The sequence below is a fragment of the Rutilus rutilus genome (assembly GCF_951802725.1).
Source record: "Rutilus rutilus genome assembly, chromosome: 2".
NCBI classification, from domain to species: Eukaryota; Metazoa; Chordata; class Actinopteri; order Cypriniformes; family Leuciscidae; genus Rutilus; species Rutilus rutilus.
Genome location: NC_140210.1, coordinates 35,338,806 through 35,366,686, shown reverse-complemented (window position 1 = coordinate 35,366,686; position 27,881 = coordinate 35,338,806). Strand labels below are relative to the sequence as shown.

Sequence of the window (27,881 nt, the reverse complement as noted above, 5' to 3'; positions counted from 1 at the left end):
CAATGCTTATTTATATTTAATCTAGGTAATGCATTTTTATTTATTGATTAATAGATTTGACCACTTAAGAAAAAGATTCACAAATAATGCATAAGCTATCAAGTTTTGTTTCTCTTTCTTTTGACGAAATCTACATCCACGGTTCAGTGCTTCACAATGTGTCACATTGTCGTTTTAGAAGCAGACCGCAAACCTTTTCTGCAGTCTATAAATAAAAGTTTTTAACATTCAGTGCGGAAGTATACCGCCCTCCCCTGGACGTGTAATCCTCGTTGATTCTGTCAAAGGGACCATATAACGTCTGCTCCATAAAATTGAACTAATCCGAATCGCGCCATGCCTGATGCGAGCCCTGAAGATTATGACGGGTTTCAGACCCAGTTCACACACATAATGGAAACAATATTACTGACCGCTGTCAGGGAAGCGACAAAACTTTACGAGGGTACTTTGCAGCGCTTGAAAGCGGAATTGGTGCAGCTGAGACAAGAGAATGTCAAAACGAAGACAGGTGATTCATCCAGCCAAGACACAAAGAGATTAACTGAATGTGGGAGTCAGAAGAGTGCCAATGTCCCTAAACATCGTGATATTGGCGTGCAGTGCGGTAGGTCTTTTTCTTGTAACGATGTGTGGCGTTATGGCGTTCAATAGACACTTCCTGGAAAATGATAACGACTTTTAACGGCTTAAACGTAATCAGATGGTAACCATTGCATAAAAGCCAGAATTTCTTCTTTTTTTTTTTTTAACTCTCTATGGAATTATCTTATATAATCATTTGTGATGTCTGTCCTGCTAAAAAAGTAAATCTAGAAGAAAGAAACTAGACTAAGATGGTTTGACTATGGGTTCAAAAGGGTTAACTACATTTTCCACACAAAAAAAAAAACTTTTCATTTTCATTTGTCAGAAAAGCCCATTTTGGTTGATCGGGGATGCAGCCCTCTTCAGTTTATAGGGACACATCTTAGTGTGGGAGACATTACGAGTGATAAACTCACAGATCTTTGTGCCAGTGAGGATGGGAGCAGACAGCTTGCATTGCTCCTCATCAAACAAGAGGTAAGAAACGATAGACTAGTATGTTTACTCATTCTGGTTCTCTTTCCCTTCCTTCCTCCCACTTTTCTGTTTTGCATATCAAATAAAATTCACACAGACTGAGGTCATAAACATAAAATGTTATGTGAGGTGAGACTTTGTCACTTTGAGTTTAGTTTCATTTCTAAATCTTATGTTCATATTTGATCTTTAGAAAGTGGCTAATATTTTAATGCTGGCCCTTTTATGCATTATGATTTTATGTTCTGTGTCTTCAGCCTCGTGAGACTGAATGCGACAACTACGCACCAGGATACTTTCTTCTGAAGCAAGAAGGTGCTGAGCCGATACTGGTGCGCAGAGAGCCGAATAAGGACACCGTGGAAAGGGGTATAAGAGTCATTCACAAATTTGACCGAACAATGAGAAAATATTCTGTTACTCATTTAGCAGCAGTTGATAGAACAGAATAAAAACATTATACATATCATTATACCCTTTTTTAAAACTTGAATGAAAATGAACTTTTTAAACATTCCATTTAAATGTCTATAAATATATATATATATATATATATATATATATATATATATATATATTTTATGTATGTATGTATGTATATATATATACAACCCAAAAAAAAACCAGAAAAGTTGGGACATAAAATCAAGAATCTGTGATTTGTAACCTTTATTTAACTGACAAAATTACAAATAAAAGATTTTCAAAGTTTTCACTGACCAACTTATGTATATTTTGTAAATATAATCACTTCGTTCCAAATATCATGAGAGAATTGTCAAACAATTAAATCACATTTTTAAATGCAAGATTGCAAAGAATGTATGCCTTTCACCTTCTACCATACATAATATTGTGAAAAGATTCAGGGAATCCAGAGAACTCTCAGTACATGTAGGGTAAGGCAGTAAACCTCTGTTGAATGTGCATGACTTTGAACCCTCAGATGGCACTGCATGAGAAACCGTCACGCTACTGTGTTAAATACAGCCACATGTGCACGGGAGTACTTTGGAAAACCATTGTCACTTAAAGGGATACTCCACTTTTTTCGGAAATATGCTCATTTTACAACTCCCCCAGAGTTAAACAGATGAGTTTTACAGTTTTAGAATCCATTCAGCCGAACTCCGGGTCTGACGGTACCACTTTTAGCATAGCTTAGCATAGATCATTGATTCAGACGAGTCCAGTAGCATTTCTTTCAAAATGACCAAAGAGTTTCAATATTTTTCCTATTTAAAACTTGACTCTTCTGTAGTTAAACCGTGTACTAAGATCGACGGAAAATGAAAAGTTGCGATTTTCTAAGCCTATATGGCTAGGAACTACTCTCATTCCGGCGTAATAATCAAGGAACTGTGCGGCCGTACCATGGGTGCAGCAGGCGTAGTGATATGACGCAGCGCCTAAAAATAGTCCCCAGCTCGGTAACTTCTTCCAACGTGACCGGGACTAAGTTTGTCTAACCTATTAGACCTATTTTCAGGCGCTGCGTCATATCACTACGCCTGCTGCACCCATGGTACGGCCGCACAGTTCCTTGATTATTACGCCGGAATGAGAGTATAGTTCCTAGCCATATAGGCTTAGAAAATCGCAACTTTTCATTTTCTGTCGATCTTAGTACACGGTTTAACTACAGAAGAGTCAAGTTTTAAATAGGAAAAATATTGAAACTCTTTGGTCATTTTGAAAGAAATGCTACTGGACTCGTCTGAATCAATGATCTATGCTAAGCTATGCTAAAAGTGGTACCGTCAGACCCGGAGTTCGGCTGAATGGATTCTAAAACGGTAAAACTCATCTGTTTAACTCTGGGGGAGTTGTAAAATGAGCATATTTCCGAAAAAAGTGGAGTATCCCTTTAACAGTCTGCATCAAGGAATGCAACTTGATTCTCTGTTACGCAAGGAGAAAGCTATACATCAGTTCTTTGCAGAGATGCTGCCGAGTTCTCTTGGGCCGAGCTCATCTCAGATGGTCTAAAACAGTGGAAATGTGTGCTGTGGTCAGATGAGTCCATGCTTCAGCTTGTTTTGGGGAAAAAACAGATAACGAGTTCTCAGTCCCAAAGATTAAAAGTCCCTTTGAAAATCTTTTCTTTGTACTTTTGTCAGTTAAATAAAGGTTAAAGAGAATTAACAAATCACAGTTTCTTGATTTGGGGTTGTGTGTATATTAGGGGCGGAACGGTACATGTAATCGTATTGAACCGAAACGGTACAGGCGTCACAGTTCGGTACATAAATTTACACGAATACACGGTATAAAAATAAAATATAAAAGTCGCGTGCAAATTAATTAATGTAATGCGGAACTACTGTTAGATACGCAGGTTCTTTAGGAACACCTAATCTGTAGCCCCGCCTTAGTTCTGAAGCAGACTGCGATGTAAAGATTGCAATGCTGTAATATGTTGAGAGAGGGAGGCACGGGCGCGATCGGAAAGTCGCAAAGTGTTTACTTTTATTTGTGTGCGTGTGTGTGTGTGAGGCGCGGGCGCGATCGAAAAGTCGCAAAGTGTTTACTTATATTTGTGTGTGTGTGTGTGTGAGGCGCGGGCGCGATCGAACAGTGGAAACATAAAAACATACTCCGTCATTTTGTTTATACAGAACATCATTCAAACAGCAAAGTGTTTAAGTTACTCTTAATTAAAATTTTAAGGAAAACAAATATATTAATCTGAAATGTAGCAAATTAATTTTCAATTTATTCAGGTACAATTACCAAACATATCTCAAGGTCTTTTTATTAATTTAATTAATAAACTAATTATATAAAACTATTCTCAGTGCACTACAAATAAACTGGTTCTATGCCTTTACTTTATTAATAAAACTTATTTAAACCAAACTATATACCGAACTCGTACCGAACCGTGATGTATGTACCGAACCGTGACTTCTGTGTACCGTTCCACCCCTAATAAATAAATATATATATATATATATATATATATATATCACAAAATAGCCAAATCTTCTTAAATAACAAAAATATTAATAATTTTCATAATTTTTGAAATTGACAAAATATGTATTTTAGGTATTTCATTTTTTGTAATAAAGTTGGAGACTAGACCAATGTAGACTAAATATTTAAAAATATGAATGAAAGTACCCCATCCCACCCCAAGCACTCAACTCAAATATTTAGCTAAAGTATCTGAGAATTCAAGAATTCACGCAGTCCAAATAGCCAAAATGCACATCACAAATTTCTATATACATTTTGTTCTTCTTAATGTTAATTTCTTGCATCTTCACCTCTTTGTATTCACAGTTGTGATCCCACCATCATTTCAAACAATAACCAGGCACCATAGCAACATTAGAGAAAAGTCTCCACCATCAGTGATTCCTTCCTCCTGTAGTCGCAGAGAGGATTCCTGTAGTCACAAACCTAATCAGTCTATACAATCCATCCAAGGTACATCTAAAAGAACATCGGAAATCAATGAAGACTTGTCTTCCCAAAACAAAAGACAAAATGTCAGTGCACCAGCACAGACATCCACTACTTCTATACTTGCTAATTCAGCCCAGACTCCTGCTCCTACTATTAACTTGTCTGTGCCAATGATCGAGCTGTCTGGTGCTCCATCAGTTCCTCAAGCCAAGTCAACAGCATCATCAGTTCACCGACGACCAAACCCAAATCCTCAAACATCTAACCATACAGTAGTCCCTCAGAAAGTGGGGTCAAATATCTGTCATCCACTTCAAAACACCTTTCTTTCCCCTGTTACTCCAACCCAAGTCTTTGCAATGGAGCCTCATTCCTCCAGACAATGGCCTCAGGCATTGGTTACAAATACAGAAAAAAGTATTTCAACCATTGCCTTGCCAAACCAAGCCACTGAGCCATCAACCCAATCTCAGCTTATACAATCACAATTATTTTCACCACAAACCACCAAAACACCAGACCAGGAGGTTCCTCCACAAGTACATGCTGCCATGCCATCAGGCCATATTTCTGTCTCACCAAATACACCTTCAGCCGTTCAGGATCGGATTCTCTCAACCAGCCTTGTTCCACCTCAAACCCAAGTTTTTGCACCACCACAAGTAATACCAGAACATTCTGTGACTTCAAGTCCATCATTCCAGTTCCCTTTGGTGCTCCCACATAATCCGACTCAACCGACACCGACTTCTTACCTTCCAACACACATTCCATTTACTTCTCCCCTCCTTCCAGTTAATGCAATTCAGGGATCTGTCTCCCTAAACCCACCTCAACCTCCAGTTACACATTCTCAATATCCAACACAATCCAATCAGTTCTCCTGTTCTTCAGAACAGATGTTTCCTCCACCCGATAATACACCAGGTTTGCTTAAATCTCTTGAAACTTTGCATTTGCACTCGTCCATTGTGATGACCCCACAAGAGGCCCCGGAGCAGGCACCCATGCACCATTTTCCACCATCTGGGCAGCTTGCGCCTCTGCTGACACTTAAGGAGCAACAAGCTGTCGCTTCCGCTAGCGTTGTTTTAGGCAGAGTGCCAGTTCTATCTTCAGAGTCCTCTGTGTCCCCAGTTGACAACTTTGAAGGAGACGTACCACTTTCCCCATGTTTCAGTGCAGAAACCACAGATATAAATGATAAAGACCTCTCGGAAGATGAAGACACTCCCACACTCCAGTCTAGACTGAGAAAACAGAGAAAGATGTTCTCTAAATCCAGACAAGGTGAGGACGGCAGAGTCATGGTCAATGATAAGAGGGTGGATCGGGTGCAGAACAACTTGATTAGTGAAACACCACATGCTGGCTCCAATAGCGAAAGTCACGTCTTATCGAAACCTTTGAATAAAACATTTCAGAAAAATACTGAGTGTCCCGAGTGTGGAAGGGTCCTCAGCAACGCGTCTGCCTTGGAGAACCACATGAGACTTCATACAGGAGAGAGACCTTATACCTGCTCCCAGTGTGGAAAGGCATTCCCTAGTGCACGAGGCCTTAACCGGCATGTGAAGGTCCATGCAGAGGAGAAACGGTATCAGTGTGAAGAATGTGGGAAGAGTTTTGTGTACCACTTTACCCTTACCAAACATCAGCTCATTCACTCAGGAGAAAGGCCTTTTCCTTGTAAAGTTTGTGGAAAGAGGTTTTTGGCCAAGGCAGACCGGTCTACCCATATGCGCATGCACACCGGAGAGAAGCCGTTCTCATGCACGCTGTGTGGGAAGAAGTTTAAACATAGGGTTGCTCTGAATATGCATATGCAGGGGCATAGAGGTGAGAAACGCTACATTTGCCCCCACTGTGAAAAAGGATTTGTGGATCTAGGTAACTTCAAAAGACACAAGCTCATCCATACAGGGGAAAGGCCGTTTGAGTGCAAAGAATGTGGGAAACGTTTCACTCAGTCAGCTCATCTCAAGAAACATGTCAACACACAACATGTTACCTAAAGTAATTGTTTAACTAAGCAGTTGATATACGGTACATAAATATTATGTTACAGACAATATAATGGTATTAGGCCTGATTGCAAATTAATTTATGGATATGCTATTTTTAAAAGAGAAAAGTAAATAAAGTTTATATTTTTATATTTTAACTGCATTACTGCATACATTTTGTACAGTGCTTTAATTGTTAACATTTTTTAAAATGTGAAGTAAAACGGGATTATTTTTCTATTAATTTCTCAATGTGAAACTGCTGTTACCAGTTGTAACTGTTGTAACAGTTGTAATTGAAATTATTCAACCCCTATTGCAAATCAGATTTATTGGCAAAATTTACAGACTCTCAGCTGTTTGCAATGGGCTGTTTGCCCAGCACAACAAATGTTTCAAGTGGTTTCCCCAAATTCAACTGAAAATGCAACTTTTAATGACTTCTGCAGTCTCAAAATTATTCAACCCCTTCATGGCAAGCATCTTTAGTACTTAGGAGAACACCCTTTTTCTGTTATGACCTGCTTCAAACGAGATGTATAACCAGCCACCAGCTTCTGGCAGCATTTCTGAGGAAATGGAATCTTAGCCCATTCCTTAATGGCCTCCAGTTCAGTAATATTCTCGGGTTTGCGTTGCAAATGCCTTCAAATCCCACCAGAGATTTTCTATGGGTTTCAAGTCAGGTGACTGTGATGGCCACTGTAAAATCTTCCAGGACTTCTTCTGCAACCAAGCCTTGGTGGAATTTGAGGTATGCTTGGGATTATTGCCCTGTTGGAAGGTCCAATGACACCCAAGCCTCAGCTTCATCACCGATGGCATGACATTTTCTCCTAGGATTTCCTGATAAACAAAAATGAATCCATCTTGCCTTCCACATGCTGCAGGTTTCCAGTGACAGAAGATGCAAAGCAGCCCCAGAGCATCACCGAGCCACCATGCTTAACTGTAGCCAGAGTGTTCTTTTCAGCACATGCTTCATTCTTCTTCTTCCAGACATACCGTTGATCCATAGAGCCGAAAAGTTCCAGTTTAGTTTCATCGATCCACAGAACAGAATCCCAAGACTTCTGTGGCTTATTTATGATTTTGAGCAAACTTTGGAGCCGACTTTTCTTGTGCTTTTGGGTCAGTAGTGGTGTACATCTTGGAGTTCTGGCATGGAAACCGCATGCGTTTAGTACACACCTTACTGTGCAAGCTGAAACCTCTGCCTGTTGCCACCAAGTCTTGCTGCAGGTCTTTTGCAGTCACTCAAGGGATTTTCTGAACCTGCCTTGTCAGAAATCTGGCCGTTGATAACTTGCTTTTTCTGCCCCATCCAGGTAGTGTAACCACTGTTCCTTTAGCTTTGAATATGCAAACTATGCTTCCAATGGCGTCTCTAGGAACATTTAGTGCCTTCGCTATATTTTTGTAACCTGTTCTTTGTTTGTGAAGGGCGATGATATCTTCTATTAACGTTTTGGACTTGGACTTTGGACGTCTTTTGACTTAGCCATATTTCTAACATGCAGTCAAACATGACTCAACAAACCTAGCCAGTTCAGATATTTCATGTGTTCTAGGTCAAGCACATCTGGTGCAACTAATGAAGCCCTTGATTACTGCATTGAATGTTCTTGAGACAGCACCTGTTTTGCAGATGTGTGTTATTATGAGGGATTGTATTCAGGGCGTTAACTAATTTTGAGACTGCAGAAATCAAAAGTTGGATTTTCAGTTGAATTTGGGGAAACCACTTGAAACATTTGTTGTGTTGAGCTATTTCAATAACTTTTGTTCGATTTGTTCATTGCAAACAGCTGAAAGTCTGTACATTTTGCCAATGAACCTGATTTGCAATGGGAGTTAAATAATAATTAACTGTATATACATATAATAAAATAAACACCTCAAATTGAAACATGGAGTTCATTTGAATTTTTTAATTGTATGAGGGTCACATATTACTGTTTGCAAGACAAATTTGTGTCCTAAAAATTGATAAATATAATAAAGATTATATTATATTGTATTATCTGCAGTTTCTCTTGAAATTGTATCAGATCTATTTGATTCATATGCAGGGGTGTTGAAGTAACGAATTACAAATACTCACGTTACTGTAATTAAGTTTTTTTTTTTTTTGAAATTCTACTTTTTTGAGTAGTTTAAAAATTGTGTAATTTTACTTTTACTTGAGTATATTTTAAGTGATATGTATCGGTACTTTTACTCCGCTATTTTCCTTACGTTTGTGGTCATTACTCGTTACATGCTTGTTTTAATTTTATTTTTATCCATCAACGTGATTGGATCGAGTAGTCGGTCTCGTGACTGTCATCAAATCAAATTCTGCATAGAAAACTATATAGCCGCTGTTACTCGATCGTGGCTGCTGTGGAAGTGCATTCTTCAAGCATCCGTTCAAATATCAGCGTCTTTCTCTAATATGACAAGGTACATTTCACATTTCAGCTTACTATTATATTTATATAGGCTGGCCTATCTACAGGGCCTAACATTTTGTGTGAGGTTTGGGTATTGCGTAGGCCTACTACTGTGTTGTTAACGACGAGTTCATAATGCGGTAAATTCCCGCTCCCATTTACTTCACATATAGAGACGCGCGATTCAGTATGAAGTTCACCTTATGAACCATGGCGTTAACTAGAACTGCATTTCAGACAGTGCGTGACTACAGCTCGTTAATAATAGTTTTTTGATCTATCCATTTCATACAATCCGCCTTCATTTAGCAAGTGCATTTGCACAAAAAAAAAAAAAAAAAAATGTAAGTTCAACTTTTTTTTGTGGATGCTATAAAACAGCTTCGCCAAGACTACAAAGAGACATGCATTTGTTTGTGTGCGACTGTGCGTGTGTGTGTGTGTTAGTGTGTTTGTTTCTTTTATAAGTTTCCATGGATATAGCTTCCCTATTTATTGCACAATTTTCCTTACAAGTTATATTATCAGCATTACAATTTGAGTAAATGTAGCTGTGTAAAATGTAAGGGATGATGCCACCCTTCTAGACAATGTGCATTTACGTTTAAACTGTAACATATTTAATGGCGTGGAATTACAGTGTAATTAGAGCTCACTATCTTAGGCTTTTTCAGTGCATTAGGTGAGGTAAACTGATAATATTAGTGATTCTCAAACACTAAAACTGGTAGCCTACCATTTGGAGAGAAATGAGATATTTTTTAATTTCTCCATTTAACCCATCTCATGGTGTGTGATGCTGAACTATCATATGAGTTTCTAAAGATTTCTGAATTCTTTGCACAGGTATGAACATTGATATTTTATGTGCAACAATATCAGGCTCAGTGGCCTTACACCTCATTTTAAATGTATTTTTTTCAAACAATATGATTTAAATGGTGATGAGTGTACTGATTTGATGCATTTAAAAAAGATGGATGATAGCTATTCTTCAATCTTTCTGACAAAAAACAAAAGATAATGTAAATGACAGGTTGTGCAATGTTTTTTTTTTTTTTTTTAATTAAATTGTAGTGCACAGTGTTTATTATAAGGGGGTAGAATCCGCAGCTCAGTACTCACTACTCACTACTCATGAGTACTTTTAAATTAGCTACTTTTTTACTCTTACTCGAGTAGTTTTTTGGACAAGTAGGGTAGAGTGGGGGAAAACGCCCCCCACCTGTTTTTCCCAAAATAACCACTAAAAGTAGTCAATATAGGTTTTTACTGTTGCTATGCACTACGTTGATAACGGGGATATACAAATCTCTATGGAGAAGCTGACACCAGCGACACATTTGAAGAGAAGAGGATTACATGGTAAATGCTATAATTTTCAGATATTAGTAAATAAGTGTTTAAGAGAATATTGTTCTGCAGGATATCGCAGTGATGTATGATAGATGAATAGTGAAGTCTGTAGTTTGAGATCATATATTATTTATAAGGAATATAATTATATTTTAAAAATTAAACATTTTTTTAAAAACTCATAGCTTGTGGGGTAAAAAGACAGAAATATTTCTGTCTATCAAATCCTTTGTTTTACTCTTAATGCAGTATAACTAGGTGGTCAAATCTAAATATTTGAACAAAACATGAAAAAATTACCTCAAGTGAACATTAACTAGCTAGCTTGCTAGCAAAGTTAGCTCACTGGTGGAAGGTAGTTAAATTTGGCTATTTTGGACATTGCTGAAATAAATATTAATATATATACATGTTGATACATTACTTGCCTTTTACCGAGATTAAAAACTATTGTCTGTTAATTTTGCTGTTGATCTATGAAGCAAACTGGTTGGTAAGAAAGGGGGCATTTTACCCCACCGCTGGGGCAAAACGCCCCCTTTGTACAAAAATATTTTCAGTGAAAATACTAATTAACTATGAAGGCTGAGCAATTTTAATATTTGGTGAATAACTCCTGCCATAGTCACTCAAAACCGGGATGGCAATTCTAGTCACATTTATGTTTTGTTTCACTGTAATGTCACATTTTCCTTAAGGGGGGCGTTTTCCCCCACTCTACCCTACTTTTAACTCTACTCACACTACATTTTTTGGAATGTAATGGTACTTTGTTTTACTTGAGTATGTTTTTTCAGTACTCTTTCCACCACTGTTCATATGTAGTATTATGCAGACAAGAAAGAAAAATGTTGCAAATCATATCAACCACTGGGTGGCGCCGGTGTAATGTTATGTGATACACAGACTGACTAAAACGCCTTTTACAAACCTCAAGATTGAAATAAGTTCAAATAACTGACATGAATTGCAAGTGAGACCCTTTTTTTTTTTTTTTTTTTTATAGAAAAATCAGCATCACTTTAAAATAAGTATCTTTTCATTTTAGGCAATTATACAAGCATATGTTAAACAGAGTAGCTTGCTTAAAAATATATATAATATGCGATAATATAACTCATATGTGAGTTCCGGTTTATGTAAAGTTATGTAAACAACTCTGGTATGCATTTTAACATAGGAATAGCTGCTTGAAATCTTCTAGATTACATGTTCATGTTGCAAAATGTACTACATCATTCAATGCAAACACAAAACAAGACAAGTTATTTAACAAATGACTTTATGTTTATGGTGCATAACAATAATGTTTCACTAAGTATAAATGTCATTGTCCTAAAGGTTACATTTTGAAAAGTTGTACATTAGGGTAACTGTGCCATAAAATACTATTTCGTTTAATGTGTGTTTAGAACTCATTGCATATTTGTAAAATTATATTTATATTCTTTATATTGGTAACATAATGGTTCACAATTTCCTCCTATATTTGGACAGAAAAAAAAGTAATATTGTAGATCAGAAAACATTTATTTTTTTCTTCTTTTTTTGCAACATCCATTTGTATTTTAGTCATACAGATATTCACTAAACTAGTAAGAAATATGACAATCATAACTGTCAAAATTAAATCCATGATAAAAAGACAAAGACTTACATCATTTCTTATTTACAGTTAGACATGTCAGATAACGTCACATAAAACTTTAATCTATGTTTTAGGTTTGTAGGTTCTGAATAAGCAACATAGTTCTTCATTAGTAGTCCTAATTGGGATGAAATGCTTTGCTTTACATTATTTCACAGCACTGAGAAAGCTTTCTAAAAATATTTTTACAGACGAATGGGATGAGAAAGAGAATGATAGGATGATTGTGTATTTGGTTGATGGACTCCATGTCATTACAGAGGGAATGCGTCACGTAGAAAAACGTATAAAAGCAGAGATGCCCACAGAGGGAGGGACATGCTGATGAGGCGAGAGCCTGCGCTAGACTTCATGGTGTAACTGCACCTGCCCACGTTCCCGACCTTGTCAACTGCGGACAAAGTTACGGAAGTTGAACAACAGGAGGCCTCATATAGACCCATCACACTGTCTTCCACTTCCTTCTGGGTAAAATTTCCACTGCCTTGCTGGATGGAAATGCTCTCGATGCCTGTGCCTTTACCGTCTGTGATGTTGACAGACAGTTCCCAGTTTGATGAATTGCAAGAGGAGGCGTAGCAAGTACCCTGTACATCGACAATTTCACATTTTGGAGGTGTCAAGTCAGTCACCTGGACGGAACAGTAAAGGATGAGTTAAAACAACAGCTTACTGAAGAATAACTTGGCATATACATTGGTGGTGGTCAGAATTAATGGCACCCCTCCTTTTGATCTGTCATTCAAAAAATCCGCAAAAATCAAACCTTTCATTAAAGTAAAAGAATTGAAAGTGGGGAGGAAATCACATTATGGGCACCCCTAGAATTTTTTTACGAGTAAAATATCTCTGAAGTATATTACCATTAATATTTACCTTTATTTAGCACACCAGGGTGACTAGGAACATGAAATTGTCTAGCTATGACTTCTTGTTTCACAGGAGTTTAAATATGAGGAAACACAGAGGCCAAATTCCCTTGCTCATCCATCACAATGAGTAAAGCCAAATAATATAGTTCTGATGTGCAGCAAAAGATTGTTGAGCTTCACAAAATAGAAAATGGCTGTAAGAAAATATCTAAAGAACTGAAAATCCCCATTTTGACCATCAGGGCAATAATTAAGAAGTTATAATCAACTAAAGATGTTACGAATCTGCCAGGAAGAGGACGTGTGTCTATATTGTATTAATGCATGGTGAGGAGGAAAGTTTGAGTGGCCAAAGACTCTCCAAGGATCACAGATGGAGAATTGCAGAGATTAGTTGAGTCTTGGGGTCAGAAAGCCTAAAAAAAAATTATCAAACAACCCCTACACAACCACATGTTGTTTGGGAGGGTTTCAAGAAAAATCCTCCTCGCTCCTCCAAAAATAAACTCCAGCATATTCAGTTGTTAGACACGACTAGATCTTCAAAAGGGACCGGATTCTACCAGATGTGTTTGGTGCAAACAGGGATAAAAAGTACCCATACGGTTAAATATACTGCTGGATCTTATATGTTGTGGGCCTATTTTTTTGCTGGACATATTGTTCAGATACATGGTATTATGGATTCTAGCAAATACCAACAGATAAAAAATCAAAACCTGACAGCCTCTGCTAGAAATTATAATGGGCCGTGGTTGGATCTTCCATCAGGACAACGGTCCAAAACAAACATTAAAATCAACACAAAAATGGGTAACTGAGCACAAAATGAAGCTTCTGCCATGACCGTCCCAGTCCCCTAAACTGAACCATATAGAAAATGAGTGGGGTGAACTGAAGAGAAGCACCACCAACATGAACTTGTGAATCTGAAGGATCTGGAGAGATTCTGTATGGAGGAATGGTCTCTGATCTCTTGTCAGGTGTTCTCCAAACTCATCAGGCATTATAGAAGAAAACTCAGATCTGTTATCTTGGCAAAAGGAGGTTGCAAAAAGTATTTAATAACAGGGTGCCAATAATTATGGCCAGCGTGTTTTGGAGACAAGCATTTATTTTATAATGTGATTCACCCCCCACTTTCAGTTCTTTTACTTCAATGAAAGGTTAGATTTTTGCACATTTTTTGAATGAAATATCAAAAGGATAACCAACGCAGATTTATTTTTTACAGCCATTTTTGATCATATTTACCAGGGGTGCCATTAATTCTGACCACCACTGTATATAATATAGAATATTTATAATATACATTTACATTTATTTGATTAAAAAAAAACAGTAAAAACGATAAAATTCTGAACTAATACAGCAATTTTAAATAAATTGTTATTTATTCCAGTGATGGCAAAGCTGAATTTTTAGCATCATTACTCCAGTCTTCAGTGTCACATGATCCTTCATGAATCATTCTAATATGCTGATTTGGTGCAACATTTCTTATCAATGTTGAAAACAGTTGTGCTGCTTTATTTATATATAAATATACACAAATATTTTTGTAGATTCTTTGAAGAAAAGTTTAGCAAAGAACAGTGTTTATTTAAAATAGAAATATTTTGTAAAAAAAGAAAAAAAGAAGGTAACTTTTGATCAATTTAATGCTTCCTTGCTGAATAAAATAATTAATTTCTTTAAAAAGAAATCATACTTACCAGTTACCACACACTTTTGAACGGTATATTAAATATAGGTCAACCAAAATTTGTTTTGTGTGGACAATTATTTGCTGCCATTGAAATTTAGATCTAAATTATCCATTTTCCTATTAATTCTGTCATATTAACAATTTTGCATTTTGGTGGGTCTGATAAATATAATTGTTTGATATTATTGTTTGTTTGCTTTTTTCTACAGCAAAATCAGTGGAGAATCCATGACTGAAATGACTCATGTGGCTTGTGTTTTGTTTAAATATAACAATAGCCTTTCTGAAACCATGTGAGGTTACCTTGGAGAGAACAGAAAGGCGAACGACAGCATAGTTAGAATCACTTTCTCCAGGTCCCTCTGCCTCGATGGTTAGCGTAACATCTGTGCCTGAGACCGTATCAGCAGGAGGAGTGAGAGACACTGTCCCTTGAGCACTGCCGCCACTCTCCAGATTGAGCCTGCGATGACAAAGAAACAGAACTGTGGATCAAGAGTTTTGCTTTTGATAAGAAAAGCTATAAAAACTTGTTCATCAATCATCACTGAGTGATTTGAGAAGTAAGTGGAGAAATTACGTTGATGGATGTATGATAGTGATGTTTTTGTCATTTTTGGCATTAATTGTGTAGGTACCGCTTGATCCATTGGTTGTAACAGTAAAATTTAGTTTAAATTCTTGTCCTGGCAGCATGGAGCTGTCCGCTATTGCCTATAGATGGAGAGGTAAAACAAAAGAAGATATTAAATTCAAGAAAATAGCATTATTATTAAAAAAGATTTGTTCAAACAACTTGAGTGATGCCTACTGCCTTCTAAAGGAAGTAGTCTAACTTTTATGGAACCTTAAGCGACCGATTTCCACACAAGAGATGTCGCGGTGGGAGGGAAAGTTATTTTGATTAAAGATTACGAGGGCACATCAATTAAAAAAAAAATTATGTGCATGGATAAAATGTCCATTTATAATAAATACTGCAATATTCCATTAAAAACAAGAATTGTCCATTTTCATTTCATGGTGACTTTAAATAAGCATAAAAATACAGCACACAAACAAAGATTGAGCATAATCAATTTCTAAATTAAATTAATTTACTAGTTTAGTTGATACTTTTAAAGGAGAACTCCGGTCAATTTTAACATTGAGCTCATTTTTTTGTACATTTGGAGTGCTGTCAGTACAGAGAACAACGGCAAAAATCGGTTTTTCGAGTTCACGCGCGTGATCATAGGTAACTAAACCTATGCGCGTGAACTCGACAATCGACTACTGTGGACTTCGACCGAAAACAGGATGTAAATACAGGTATGTGCGCTGGCTGAATAAACATCATTTTTTATATATTTCTTTCACATCTACTGCAGTCAGATTCACCCGCGTTCACTCCGAAGGAATCACTCACATGACCTGTGCACTTGTAATGACACATCAAGGATGTTAAGAGACTAAAAGCAGGTTTAAAACTTGCCCCATTGAAGTCAACAGGGTGCAAATTTTAAAAAGAGGATAACACGGTGTAGGCAACACCGATTTTTGTCGTCGTTCTCTGTACTGACAGCACTCCAAATGTACAAAAAAATTAGCGGATGTTAAAATTGACCGGAGTTCTCCTTTAAGGACAATGGGTCTCATTCACTCACCGTGTATATGCACACATCTGAGTATTAACGTTTTCACAAACAAATCAAGATTCATCAATAATTTGATACTAAAATATATTGTCATTTTACAAAAAAAAAGATGATGGGTGATAAACAGGGTGTTTTATTGAACAATAAGTGGAGAGAATGATGGATATTACGGTGGGTGACGAGGCGGATGAACACATGAGGGAATGGATACACTGGAAGTACGAGTCAGAGAGATAGTCCACAATGTGAAAACGAGACCGGACAATGAGCTGGGGTGAGGTGTCTGTAATAGAGGCAGTGATGAGGGTGATGATGAGGTGCAGATCTGTGTGATCATGAATGACGTGCAGGTGAGAGCCAAGGGGGGTGATGGGAAATGTAGTGCAGAGGAGGTGACAAGGCTGATCTGTGACAAAACCACATACTCTGGGTAATTTTATACATAGATATTTCATCTTACAGTAAGTATGTTTCATCATCAAGAGTACATCTTTAGAGAGTGTGATATGTTTGCTGAGAGTGATAAAAAAAATTGTTATGGAAAGGTTGTGCATTAAGCGTTTATATGGTTTGGGTGTTTAAAAAAAAAAATCTTGCATCACAATAAGTGTATTGTGATTGTCAGAACATTTTAGTAACTAAGCTGAATTTTATTAGAGTTAGTGATAACATGTTACAATGTTTACATTGTACTTTTTTTGTATTGCTTGACACAAATTTCACTATTTCAATTCAGTTCAATTCTTGTGATTTTATTTAATATTGACTTTATTGATATTGATTTAAATATTAGGTACACAAGAGTTAGGTTTCTCAAGAAAAAATAAATCATGCTAATAATGCTCTAATGCTGTAAACATACAGAGAGCCCTATCAGCTGGTAGTATTATTTTAAGGGGTCATATAATGCCATTTTTGTACAAGCTAATATGATTCTTTAGGGTCTAAATTAAAAGTTTGTAATATACTTGAATTAAAAATTCTCATTAGTATTGTAAGAAAACTCTCATTTTAACTGGTCAAAAACAGCTCTGTTTTCAGCACGCCGTTTAAGTGCATGTGTCTTTAAATGATAATGAGCTTTGCTCACCCCGCCCCTCTGTTCTGTGGGTGTTTTGACACAACAACACACAGGGAGTGTTGCATTGACAACAGTTGAGGGTAACGTTATATTTTGAAGAATGGCAGCGGGAGTCTCTGAGGACACTGTGCAACCGTATCAATTTGAACCGGAGTCGGAAAACAGGACGTTTCTGAATGGTTGGTTAACGTAATGTCACTTTGATCTATCTTTGTATGTACTGGCAGGGTAGAGTAGTGAGATACGAACGCTATGTGTTTACTGATGTATACGTTAGTTCATTGACTGATTGATGTTATAGCTAATGGTCATGGAAAACTTTTTTTCAGTAAATGTAGGCTTGACCGTGATGCGTAACGTTATCTATGCAGTGTTAGGTACAACTGTCAGGGCTGAAGCACTAACATTTTACTGATCTGTTTAAAAAATAACCAGTCTGTGAGACTATGACAGTCATTAGGCACATAAACAACACATACTCAGACAGGAGCTAATACCTTTTTCAATGTTCTCGTTTATAAAGCAGTCTGGTGAAATGATTTGCGCAAACATGAAAGCATTGCTGTTGATCGTGGGGAATATTCCCTTCGAAAACAAAACTCAACCACTGCGTCTTCAGCGGTTCGAATTTAGGAACATCTAAATGACTGCTGTGTTCCTTATTGCACCCAAGAACAGAACACCACAATCGCTTAGACGCCATTCTGCTCATAGACAGTGCTCCAGCGTATCAACAATGATACAGCCAGTGGCGGTTCTACATTGAATTACACCCTGGGCGAGACCCCCTTCGAGCGCCCCCCCCCCCCCCCCTTTAATTTTAATTGGGGGGGGGGGGGGGGGGTTCTTACCCCATTGACAGATCATCAAGTTTTGCTTGTTTTAAGCAAAAACTCAATTTTAAGTGTTTCACTCAATTTTAAGATATTAAGTCTTGTTTGCTGGGGAAAAAAAAAAAAAAAAATTATTTCCCCAGAAACCAAGACTTAATATCTTATGTCATTTTACCACTTTGTTAACGTTATTATGCATCTTTATTTAAGAAATGTTTGATATTTGGACTGGAAACAAGACAAAAATACTAATTAAGAAAAGCATTTTTTGCAGTGTAATAACTGAACTTGTCACAGTTTTGTTGCAAAGCACAATATTATGGTGAAATTAGATCTCGTGTTTGAGTTAAAACCGAATTATTGTTAAGCATAGCAAGAATCATAGCAAAAAGGATAACAAATAAGAGTTATACCCACCAATTAATATTGCCCCTTCATTCATGACATGGATACCGTAATCATACAGAGAAAACATAGTTGCATACCTTTATCTTTCGCTCGTTTCTAAATTGGACACCTGATGGCTTTGACCTTTCTTGTCCATCTCTTAATTGGCACTCGACATCGACAATCAACCAACTGTCACTCACGAGTCACGACCAGAAGTCAAGACTAAACCAATTCACCTTGGTGGTGGTGACCAAGTAATCGTTTTGTATTACCTATTTTTATTCAGACCATTCAGAAAGACAAAAATGTGCAGGAAATATAGAGGCCTGTATTTATAATATTATGAATGAAAATGTGCGTTATTTGGAAGAAAGTCGAGGTGTGACTGACTTAGATAACTATATGGATCCCCCCCCCCCTGTCCGTTCCATTTGGGAGAGACCCAGAGGTGAACTGTCATCCGCGCCCGCGCCTCCGCGCCCCCTCCCCTTTCCCCTTCTCAAACAAACAGCTTCTGTGCGCGGCATCTTCTCAGCAAGCAGGGGCGTCTGCAGCTGCAGGGGGCGCAAATTTGCCAATTCCCCACACAGTGAAATGATAGATAATAGAAAACCGCTTCGCGGCGCAGGTTTTTTTTTTTTTTTTTTTTTTGTGCCGGCGGCGCCGCCCCCCCCCAAAAATGCCGCCCCGGGCGATTGCCCGGTTCGCCCGTGCCTAAAACCGCTACTGGATACAGCGCACACAGCACCCCACATTGACAGAAAAACACCAAATTGTTGACATTTTTGCACATTTATTAAAAAAGAAAAACTGAAATATCACATGGTCCTAAGTATTCAGACCCTTTGCTGTGACACTCATATATTTAACTCAGGTGCTGTCCATTTCTTCTGATCATCCTTGAGATGGTTCTACACTTTCATTTGAGTCCAGCTGTGTTTTATTATACTGATTGGACTTGATTAGGAAAGCCACACACCTGTCTATATAAGACCTTACAGCTCACAGTGCATGTCAGAGCAAATGAGAATCATGAGGTCAAAGGAACTGCCTGAAGAGCTCAGAGACAGAATTGTGGCAAGGCACAGATCTGGCCAAGGTTACAAAAAAAATTCTGCTGCACTTAAGGTTCCTAAGAGCACAGTGGCCTCCATAATCCTTAAATGGAAGACGTTTGGGACAACCAGAACCCTTCCTAGAGCTGGCCGTCCGGCCAAACTGAGCTATCGGGGGAGAAGAGCCTTGGTGAGAGAGGTAAAGAAGAACCCAAAGATCACTGTGGCTGAGCTCCAGAGATGCAGTCGGGAGATGGGAGAAAGTTGTAGTAAGTCAACCATCACTGCAGCCATCCACCAGTCGGGGCTTTATGGCAGAGTGGCCCGACGGAAGCCTCTCCTCAGTGCAAGACACATGAAAGCACACCTGAAGGACTCCAAGATGGTGATAAATAAGATTCTCTGGTCTGATAAGACCAAGATATAACTTTTTGGCCTCAGGCCCGTCGCGACAAGGCAGGCAAACCAAGCAATTGCTTGGGGCCCCGAGCTGTCCTGGGGCCCCAAGACAACGACTGGTTAAGAATAAAATGCAACGACAAACTGTGTGAGCGCCCCTTTGATAGTCAATACAGTAAAGTGCAATGACACTGTTATCGGGATCCCCCTCAAGGGGGCCCCCCTCAGTAGTCGCTGACAGCAGCCAGCCAACTGCGTGATCTCTGCTGCCGGCAAAATACAAAACCTCCTCGGCAGTCATCATTAAGCGGAATTATGCTTCAGGAAGCCAGAAAAGAATGAAGAGAAAGGAAGAGGAGGATAAGAAAAAACAAGATAGTGGTAAGTAGGGGTGTAACGATACACGTATTCGTATTGAACCGTTCGGTACGAGGCTTTCGGTTAGGTGTTCGGTACGCATTTTCAAACCGATCGGTTCGTTGGATCATTTTTCCTGCCGACCAAAATTTCGTTATTTCAAATGTAGGCGCGTTGCGCGTGGCAAGCGCGCTCATAATGTAGAGACGCCGGCGCGACTACAACATTTCCCAACATCAAATGGCAAACGTAATGCAAGCGGAACGAAACTGAGCTACTCGTTATTGTGTGGTTGACGGACCGTTGTTTATCAGTTTGGACCAAGCGTGCCGCACAAGCCCTCAAAAGTGAAGCCAAAACGTCTCGATCGCCCCCCGGTGACTGGTCCTAGTATAGGTTATAAGTCCCGCCTCCCCGTGTTATTCAACGGGACGTGAGACCAACTAAACAATTAAATTACACTTCAAATATCTTTTTTCCAAAGGTGGTTTATTTCATTTGCTGTCATTTGTATCACGCTGATGTAAGTTCAAGTGTCCGTTTCAAAAATAAGTTGGCTTTTAGTTAGTTACGTGATGCGGTGGTGTAACGTCATGATTGACAGCTGTGATTGACAGGTTCTCTGAGCGAAGTAGTCACTGAAGCACCAACGGACATTTTTTCGGGATCTTCGGAAGACTGAGGAGATTGTATTTACTATATTTTAACAAGCCTCTTGTCGTACTGCAATCAATTTGTAAAAAAGTGTGCAGAATCCACTCTCCCTGAGTGCATTCTGCGAGAGTGAGGGCGGAGCGTTGATTTCGCGGCTTTACTTCCTGCTCACGACTGCGCAGGTCTGGTCCCGAGATCGCTACTGCGCAGACTCAAGTTCCAATATGTCAGCGCCATATCGGGACTCTGGCGGCTTCAGTTCTCATCAATGGAAGAGAGCGAAGGGGCGTCGTCCATCTTTTTTTACAGTCTATGGTTTGGACCAGTGCAGCGCGAGCCGATCGTGATCATGCGACACTGTTACTACACAGCACTAATAAGAGATCCAGTAAAGAAAGCATTTGAATTCGCCACAGACGTAATAACATCGCTGCGAGATCTAGTGAGAAACATTCACATTGTTTGGCAGGAATAGAAGGCTATAATGCCTTCAAGTAACATTACGTCGTTTTTATTTTGACATTATGAATACAATGCCCTCAAATGTTAATCTTAACTAAAATAAACTACTATTTATAACTACTACAATATTAAATTACATTTTTTCCAAGGAGCTGTTTTGTTTTATGCTCCTAAGAAGAGTCAATTATAGCTCCAGAATTGCTCAAAGTAAAAATAAATAATATTTTATGGTGCTAGTTTTAATTAAAAAAAGTTTTAATTAAAAGAAATTGGCATTTCTTTCTTTTTGCTGTATCGAAAACATACCAAACCGTAACACGTGTATCGTATTGAACCGAACCGTGAATTTTGTTACACCCCTAGTGGTAAGTGATAAATTACACTGGATAAAATAGCTCCACTTGTCTTGTACAAATGGTGTAATTTTGCAGCAGGTAACAGTTAGGCTAGAAAAAATATGTTTAAGTTAGATACCTGCCTGACGGCAAATGCTGCTTGTAACAAACAGTTAGTGCAACTTTTTTTCGAACGGACGGAATATGGTTACATATTATAATATGTTTTTTATTGGGGGGGCCTCCATGTCCATTTTGCTTGGGGCCCCCAAATTCCTTCAAACGGCCCTGTTTGGCCTTAATTCTAAGCGGTATGTGTGGAGAAAACCAGGCACTGCTCATCACCTGTCCAATACAGTCTCAACAGTGAAGCATGGTGGTGGCAGCATCATGCTGTGTTTTTTTTTTTTTTTTCAGCTGCAGGGACAGGACGACTGGTTGCAATCGAGGGAAAGATGAATGCGGCCAAGTACAGGGATATCCTGGACGAAAATCTTCTCCAGAGTGCTCTGGACCTCCGAAGGTTCACCTTCCAACAAGACAATGACCCTAAGCACACAGCTAAAATAACGAAGGAGTGGCTTCACAACAACTCCGTGACTGTTCTTGAATGGCCCAGCCAGAGCCCTGACTTAAACCCAATTGAGCATCTCTGGAGAGACCATGAAAATGGCTGTCCACCAACGTTTATCATCCAACCTGACAGAACTGGAGAGGATCTGCAAGGAGGAATGGCAGAGGATACCCAAATCCAGGTGTGAAAAACTTGTTGCATCTGTCCCAAAAAGACTGGCTATATTAGATCAAAAGGGTGCTTCTACTAAATACTGAGCAAAGGGTCTGAATACCATGTGATATTTAAGTTTTTCTTTTTTAATAAATGTGCAAAAATGTCAACAATTCTGTGTTTTTCTGTCAATGTGGGGTGCTGTGTGTACAATAATGAGGAAAAAAAAAGAACTTAAATGATTTTAGCAAATGGCTGCAATATAACAAAGAGTGAAAAATTTAAGGGGGTCTGAATACTTTCCGTACCCACTGTAAAAGAATATGGTCCTTAGATTGACTAAGCTATCATTCAATTAAATTACTTAAAACACCACATGCATGATACTGTTATAAGGAAGACATAAAGACCAAATATCTTGCATCCTTTTTTTGTTGTTGATTTATTAAGAATTGAGGCCACCCTGGACATTAAGATAATGATTTTAGCAAATGGCTGCAATATAACAAAGAGTGAAAAATGTAAGGGGGTCTGAATACTTTCCGTACCCACTGGCGTTTAGATACAATACAAGAATTAGAGGTAATAGTTATTGAAATATGGAACAAGAAAGAAAGAATTAAAGTGATTAACTTCTATAACCCATGTAAAAAGCTAGAGAGAGTAAAACTAGAATCAATACTGGAAAAGTGGAGAGGAAAAATTATTTGGTGTGGGGATTTTAATGCACATAGTAAGGTGTGGGGTGGAAAAGAAGATTTAAATGGAGAAATTTTAGAAGAGATAATAGATGAAAAGGAATTAGTATGTCTAAATGATGGATCCGGTACAAGGGTAAATTTAAATAAGGGTACAGAAACCGCAATAGATATTACTTTGGTGTCTCAGTCTTTGGTAGGGATAAGTGGTTGGGAAGTAATTAAGTAAAGTACTATAGGGAGCGATCATTATCCTATAGATACAGAAATTGGAATAGAAAGGGACATGCAAAAGAAAGAGAGAGTTAAAAGGTGGAAATTTGAGGAAGCAGATTGGAGAATCTGAGGGAATTGAAGATCTCAATGAAGAAATAAGTAGTATTATTTTAGGAGTAGCAAAAGAGTCGATACCAAAAAGAGGTGGTAGTAATAGAAAGAAAATAGTTCCCTGGTGGACGCAAGAGTGTGCAAAGATAATTAAAGAGAGAAATAAGACATTTAAAGTATTGAAAAAAAACACATAACTTTCAGAATTTAATTGAATATAAAGGAAGCAGGCTGTAGTAAGGAAAACAATAAAGAGAGCTAAAAATAATTTTTGTGGGAAGTATTGTGAATCTTTAGGTAGAAGTACATCATTAGATCGAGTATGATTAAGAGAATGTCAGGCAATAAAAAAAAAAAAAAACAAAGAGAATGGTTATCCTATAATGAAAGATGGAGAGAAAGTAATAATAGAGAGCAAAGGTAAAGCAGAGTTGCTGGCAAGGACATTTGTTAAAATACATAGTAATGGTAATTTGAGTAACGTGGAAAAGATACAGAGGGAGAAAACAATAAGAGAAAATTAAGAAGAAATACATGATAATAGGGACAATGAAAGTGCCATAAATATGATGTTTACATTATAGGCGAATTGAATAATGTTATACGAAAATCAGGAAAAACAACGCCAGGGAATGATCAAATAAGTTATTGTATGATTAAAAATTTAAATGATAAGAGTAAAGAAATATTATTAAAATTATTTAATAAGGTATGGGAAGTGGTGTGTTTCCCAAAACAGTGGAAAGAATCAATTATTGTCCCCATATGTAAACCAGGTAAGGATCCGAGTTTGGCAGAAAGTTATAGACTGATTGCTTTGACTTCTCATGTGGGGAAAATTATGGAAAAAATGATAAATGAAAGGTTAAAGTATTATTTAGAGTCAAAGGAACTAATAAAGGATTACCAGAGCGAATTTAGAAAGGGACGAAGCACAATAGATCCGGCTATATGTTTAGAGAGTGAAATTAGAAAAACTCAAATTAATAAAGAAAGTATAGTATCTGTTTTTTTTAATGTAGAGAAGGCGTGTGATATGTTGTGGAAACAAGGACTAATGATTAAGATTTTTCAGATGGGAATAAGAGGGAGAATGTATATTTGGATTAAAAACTTTTTAACGGATAGGTGGATCGCAGTAAGAATAGGGAAAGAATTTATTTAGTACAAAGTATTTAGTGGAAAATGGAACTCCTCAAGGGAGTATAGTTAGTCCAGTTTTGTTTTCAGTTATGATGAATAAAGTGTTTAGTAAAGTTGATAGATCTATAAGTGTTGCATTATTTGCAGATGATGGCGTCATGTGGAAAAAGGGAAGAAATATAGAATATATAGTGAGGAAAATGCAAGAGGAAATAGGGAAAGTAGAGTGTTGAGGAATGGAATGGGGTTTTAGGTTTTCAGTGGCAAAGACCAAAGTAGTCTGTTTTTCACAAAGGAAAATTCAAGAACGGATTCAACTTAAACGTTATGAAAGAAATTTAGAGAGAGTGGACTGTTTTAAGTATCTCAGGATATGGTTTGACAAAAAACTTAAGTGGAAAATACATATTGAGAATGTTGTTGAAAAATGTAAAAGAATACTAAATGTAGTAAGATGTCTGAGAGGTAGAGAGTGGGGAGCAAGTAGGATCTCATTGAAAGCAGTATATATTGGATTAATTAGGGCAGTTCTTGATTGTGGATGTATAATTTATCAGTCTGCTTCGAGAACATTACTAAAAAAGTTGGATGTGATTCAATATCAGGCATTGAGACTCTGTTGTGGTGCTTTTAAAACAACACCAGTAGCAGCATTACAAGTAGAAATGAATGAAATGCCATTAGATATTAGAAGAAATCAGATAGCATTAACATATTGGGTCAATTTAAAAGGGCATAAGGAAAATCACCCGACTCAGAAGGTGTTACAACCTTGTCAAGAAAAGGAAAGACTACAGAATAAGAGTTTTGGTTGGATAATAGGAGATGCAGTCAAGAAGATAGGGATAGGAGATATAAAGATAAGCCCCACTGTGCCATTATCCAGTGTCTCACCTTGGCTATTAGAGGAATTAGGGGTAGATTTGCACCTTTTAGAGTGGAAAAAAGAGAGAAGTATTGACAGGATTAAGGTTAGTAGATATTTAGAGGGAAATTATTCTATGTTTATTAAGATACATACTGATGCATCAAAAACAGATGATAATAGAGTAGGAGCTGCGTTCATTAGAAATAAATATTATGTTAAATAAAAGAGTTAATGATAAATTGTCAGTGTTTACTGGAGAAATGTTGGCCATTCTTTTAGCCCTTGAGTAGGTAGAAAATAGTAAGCCAAACAAAGTGTTAATAGGGTCAGATTCAAGTAGTGCAGTAACCAGTTTCAAAAACATGCAATCAGAAGCAAGACAGGACATTATGTTGGAAATAGCCCAAACTGTTTATAGGATCAATAAAGTAGGAGTGATAGTGAAATTTATCTGGATTCCAGCCGATATGGGAGTAGTTGGAAATGAATTAGCAGATAAATATGCAAAAAATGCAACAAAAAAAAAACAGGTAGATAGGCAGTAAGTTATAGTAAGGCAGAAGTTAAAAGCATAATCCAAACAGAAATGAAAAAGAAATGGCAAGAGGAGTGGAATGTGGGAACAAAAGTGCGAATGTTCTACAGTATCCAGAAGAAGGTAGGAGGAATGAGAGAAAATAATGAAATAAAAAGGAAGAGGACATAATTTCGAGAATGAGATTTGGGCATACTGGATTAAATAGTACACTTAAAATAATAGGGAAACATGAAACAGGGTTGTGTGAGCAGTGTAATAGTAGTGAAACATTAGAACATGTAATTATTAATTGTCGTAGGTATAAGCAGGAAAGGATGATTCTGAAAGATAGGCAAAGTAAAGAAAAAATTTGATTTGAAATGAAGGAAATATTACAATTGAATTCAGGGCATGTTGGGTATAGAGCAATATTTCGTTTTTTGGAAAAAACTAGGCTCATTAGAAGGATATGAGTTTAATTGTTAGTAAAATTGTATTAATAATGTTGTGAATGATAATGTATTAATATTAATAATTATATTAGATATATATTTATTTATTTATTTATTAAATTAGTAGTGAGTAAATAGGCTATTTTGATCCACACTCCATTTCAGAAGGTGGCGGTAATGCACATTAAAAAGTTGTTTGCCAACCGCCAATAAAAATCAGAAGAAGAATTAGTCCTGTGCTGGATCGTCATTGAATGTTCCTTTCCTGCCTTCCTGCGGTAGGTTTTGTTTGTATTTTGCTTTATTTTTATTATTAATAAAGCCTATTATTGTTTCTTTATGATGTTCCCATTCCTCACCCTGGTCCCTGTCATGCCCGAGTCTGACCAGTCTGCTCTTCCTGCACTGCCGGCTCCACCCAATCATCTCGCCTTGCCAGCTCTGCCTACCCTTTCGACTCTGTCCCTGCGGTCTGCCCTGCCGGCGCTGCCCTTGCTGCCAGTCGTGCCAGCTCTGCCTATGCTCCCAGCGCCGCCCTGGCTCTCAGCTGGGACTCCAGATCCGCCGGAACCCGCCTGGTCCGTTCCACCAGATTTGGCAGATCAAAAGATTTGCAGTCCTGTGCTGGATCATCATTGAATGTTCCCTTGTCGTGTCGTGTCGTGTCGTTTGTCATGGTTTCCCCCTCAGGGTAGGTTTTGTTTGTATTTTGTTTTATTTGTATTATTAATAAAGCCCATTGTTTCCTGCACTTGAGTCCTCGCTCCCTTCACTCAACCCTGACAAGAATAATTATCTTAAGAGGCAGCATATCTGAAGATACTGTCTCTAACTTTTGGTACATCTCACAAGTTTTGAGTGGCATAATAGATCAAATAATTTAGTTTTGAAAATAAGTGTCATGTTCCAAAAAAGAATGCAGTTTGCACCTTGACAGTGACTTTGGACTGAGACATCTGTGTGGTGGTCTGCCTCTGGAACAGGCTGGAGAAGGTCTTGTCTTTTCCTTTCAGCAAGACCACAAACTCTCCTTCTGGAACTTCTTTCACAGTAACTAGGAAATCTCCACCACCCATTTTCTCTATAGTTCCATTAGACACTTTGACCCCAGACACCTCCATAAGAGTGACCTCATGCACCTCTAGAACCTCTGGACCTTTCTCTCCAGTCAGTGTTAGTAGCAGCTTAACCGGTGAGCCTGAATAAAGAGCAAATAATCTTAACACCTCCATTACATTTTTTATAAGAATCGATTCTTAGTTAAACACAATAGCGGTTCAAACCTGCTGATGGCCGCCCATCAATGACAGCATATCCAGGATGAGGTCCTTTGAATTCCTCCACAAAGTCGTAAATGAATGTAATCGCACTCTGACCTGAAAAATTAATGTTCTTTAAAATGTATTTACTGTCTACATTACAAAGGCGGAAGGACAGGTTAG

The 27,881-nt window shown here is 37.8% G+C and overlaps 2 protein-coding genes across 2 annotated transcripts in view; one reads left to right on the top strand and one right to left on the bottom strand.

The window, feature by feature from the left end:
- The first annotated feature begins 229 nt into the window (after positions 1 to 229).
- Positions 230 to 6,633, top strand: LOC311283214 (uncharacterized protein). Its single transcript, XM_084397520.1, has 4 exons — positions 230 to 607; positions 914 to 1,065; positions 1,323 to 1,434; positions 4,354 to 6,633. The coding sequence occupies exons 1-4, from the start codon at positions 337 to 339 to the stop codon at positions 6,492 to 6,494; spliced, it is 2,676 nt and encodes an 891-aa protein (XP_084253646.1). The 5' UTR covers positions 230 to 336; the 3' UTR covers positions 6,495 to 6,633.
- Positions 6,634 to 11,541: 4,908 nt separating this feature from the next.
- LOC311280119 (von Willebrand factor A domain-containing protein 7-like) overlaps positions 11,542 to 27,881 on the bottom strand; it is a 30,375-nt gene continuing 14,035 nt past the window's right edge. Inside the window, exons 13-17 of the mRNA XM_084392038.1 lie at positions 27,723 to 27,815; positions 27,369 to 27,637; positions 15,085 to 15,218; positions 14,808 to 14,967; positions 11,542 to 12,556 (exon numbers count right to left, since the gene is read on the bottom strand). Coding sequence (XP_084248164.1) covers positions 12,179 to 12,556; positions 14,808 to 14,967; positions 15,085 to 15,218; positions 27,369 to 27,637; positions 27,723 to 27,815 — 1,034 coding nt within the window. The 3' untranslated portion in view covers positions 11,542 to 12,178. The remainder of the gene's footprint in view (positions 12,557 to 14,807; positions 14,968 to 15,084; positions 15,219 to 27,368; positions 27,638 to 27,722; positions 27,816 to 27,881) is intronic.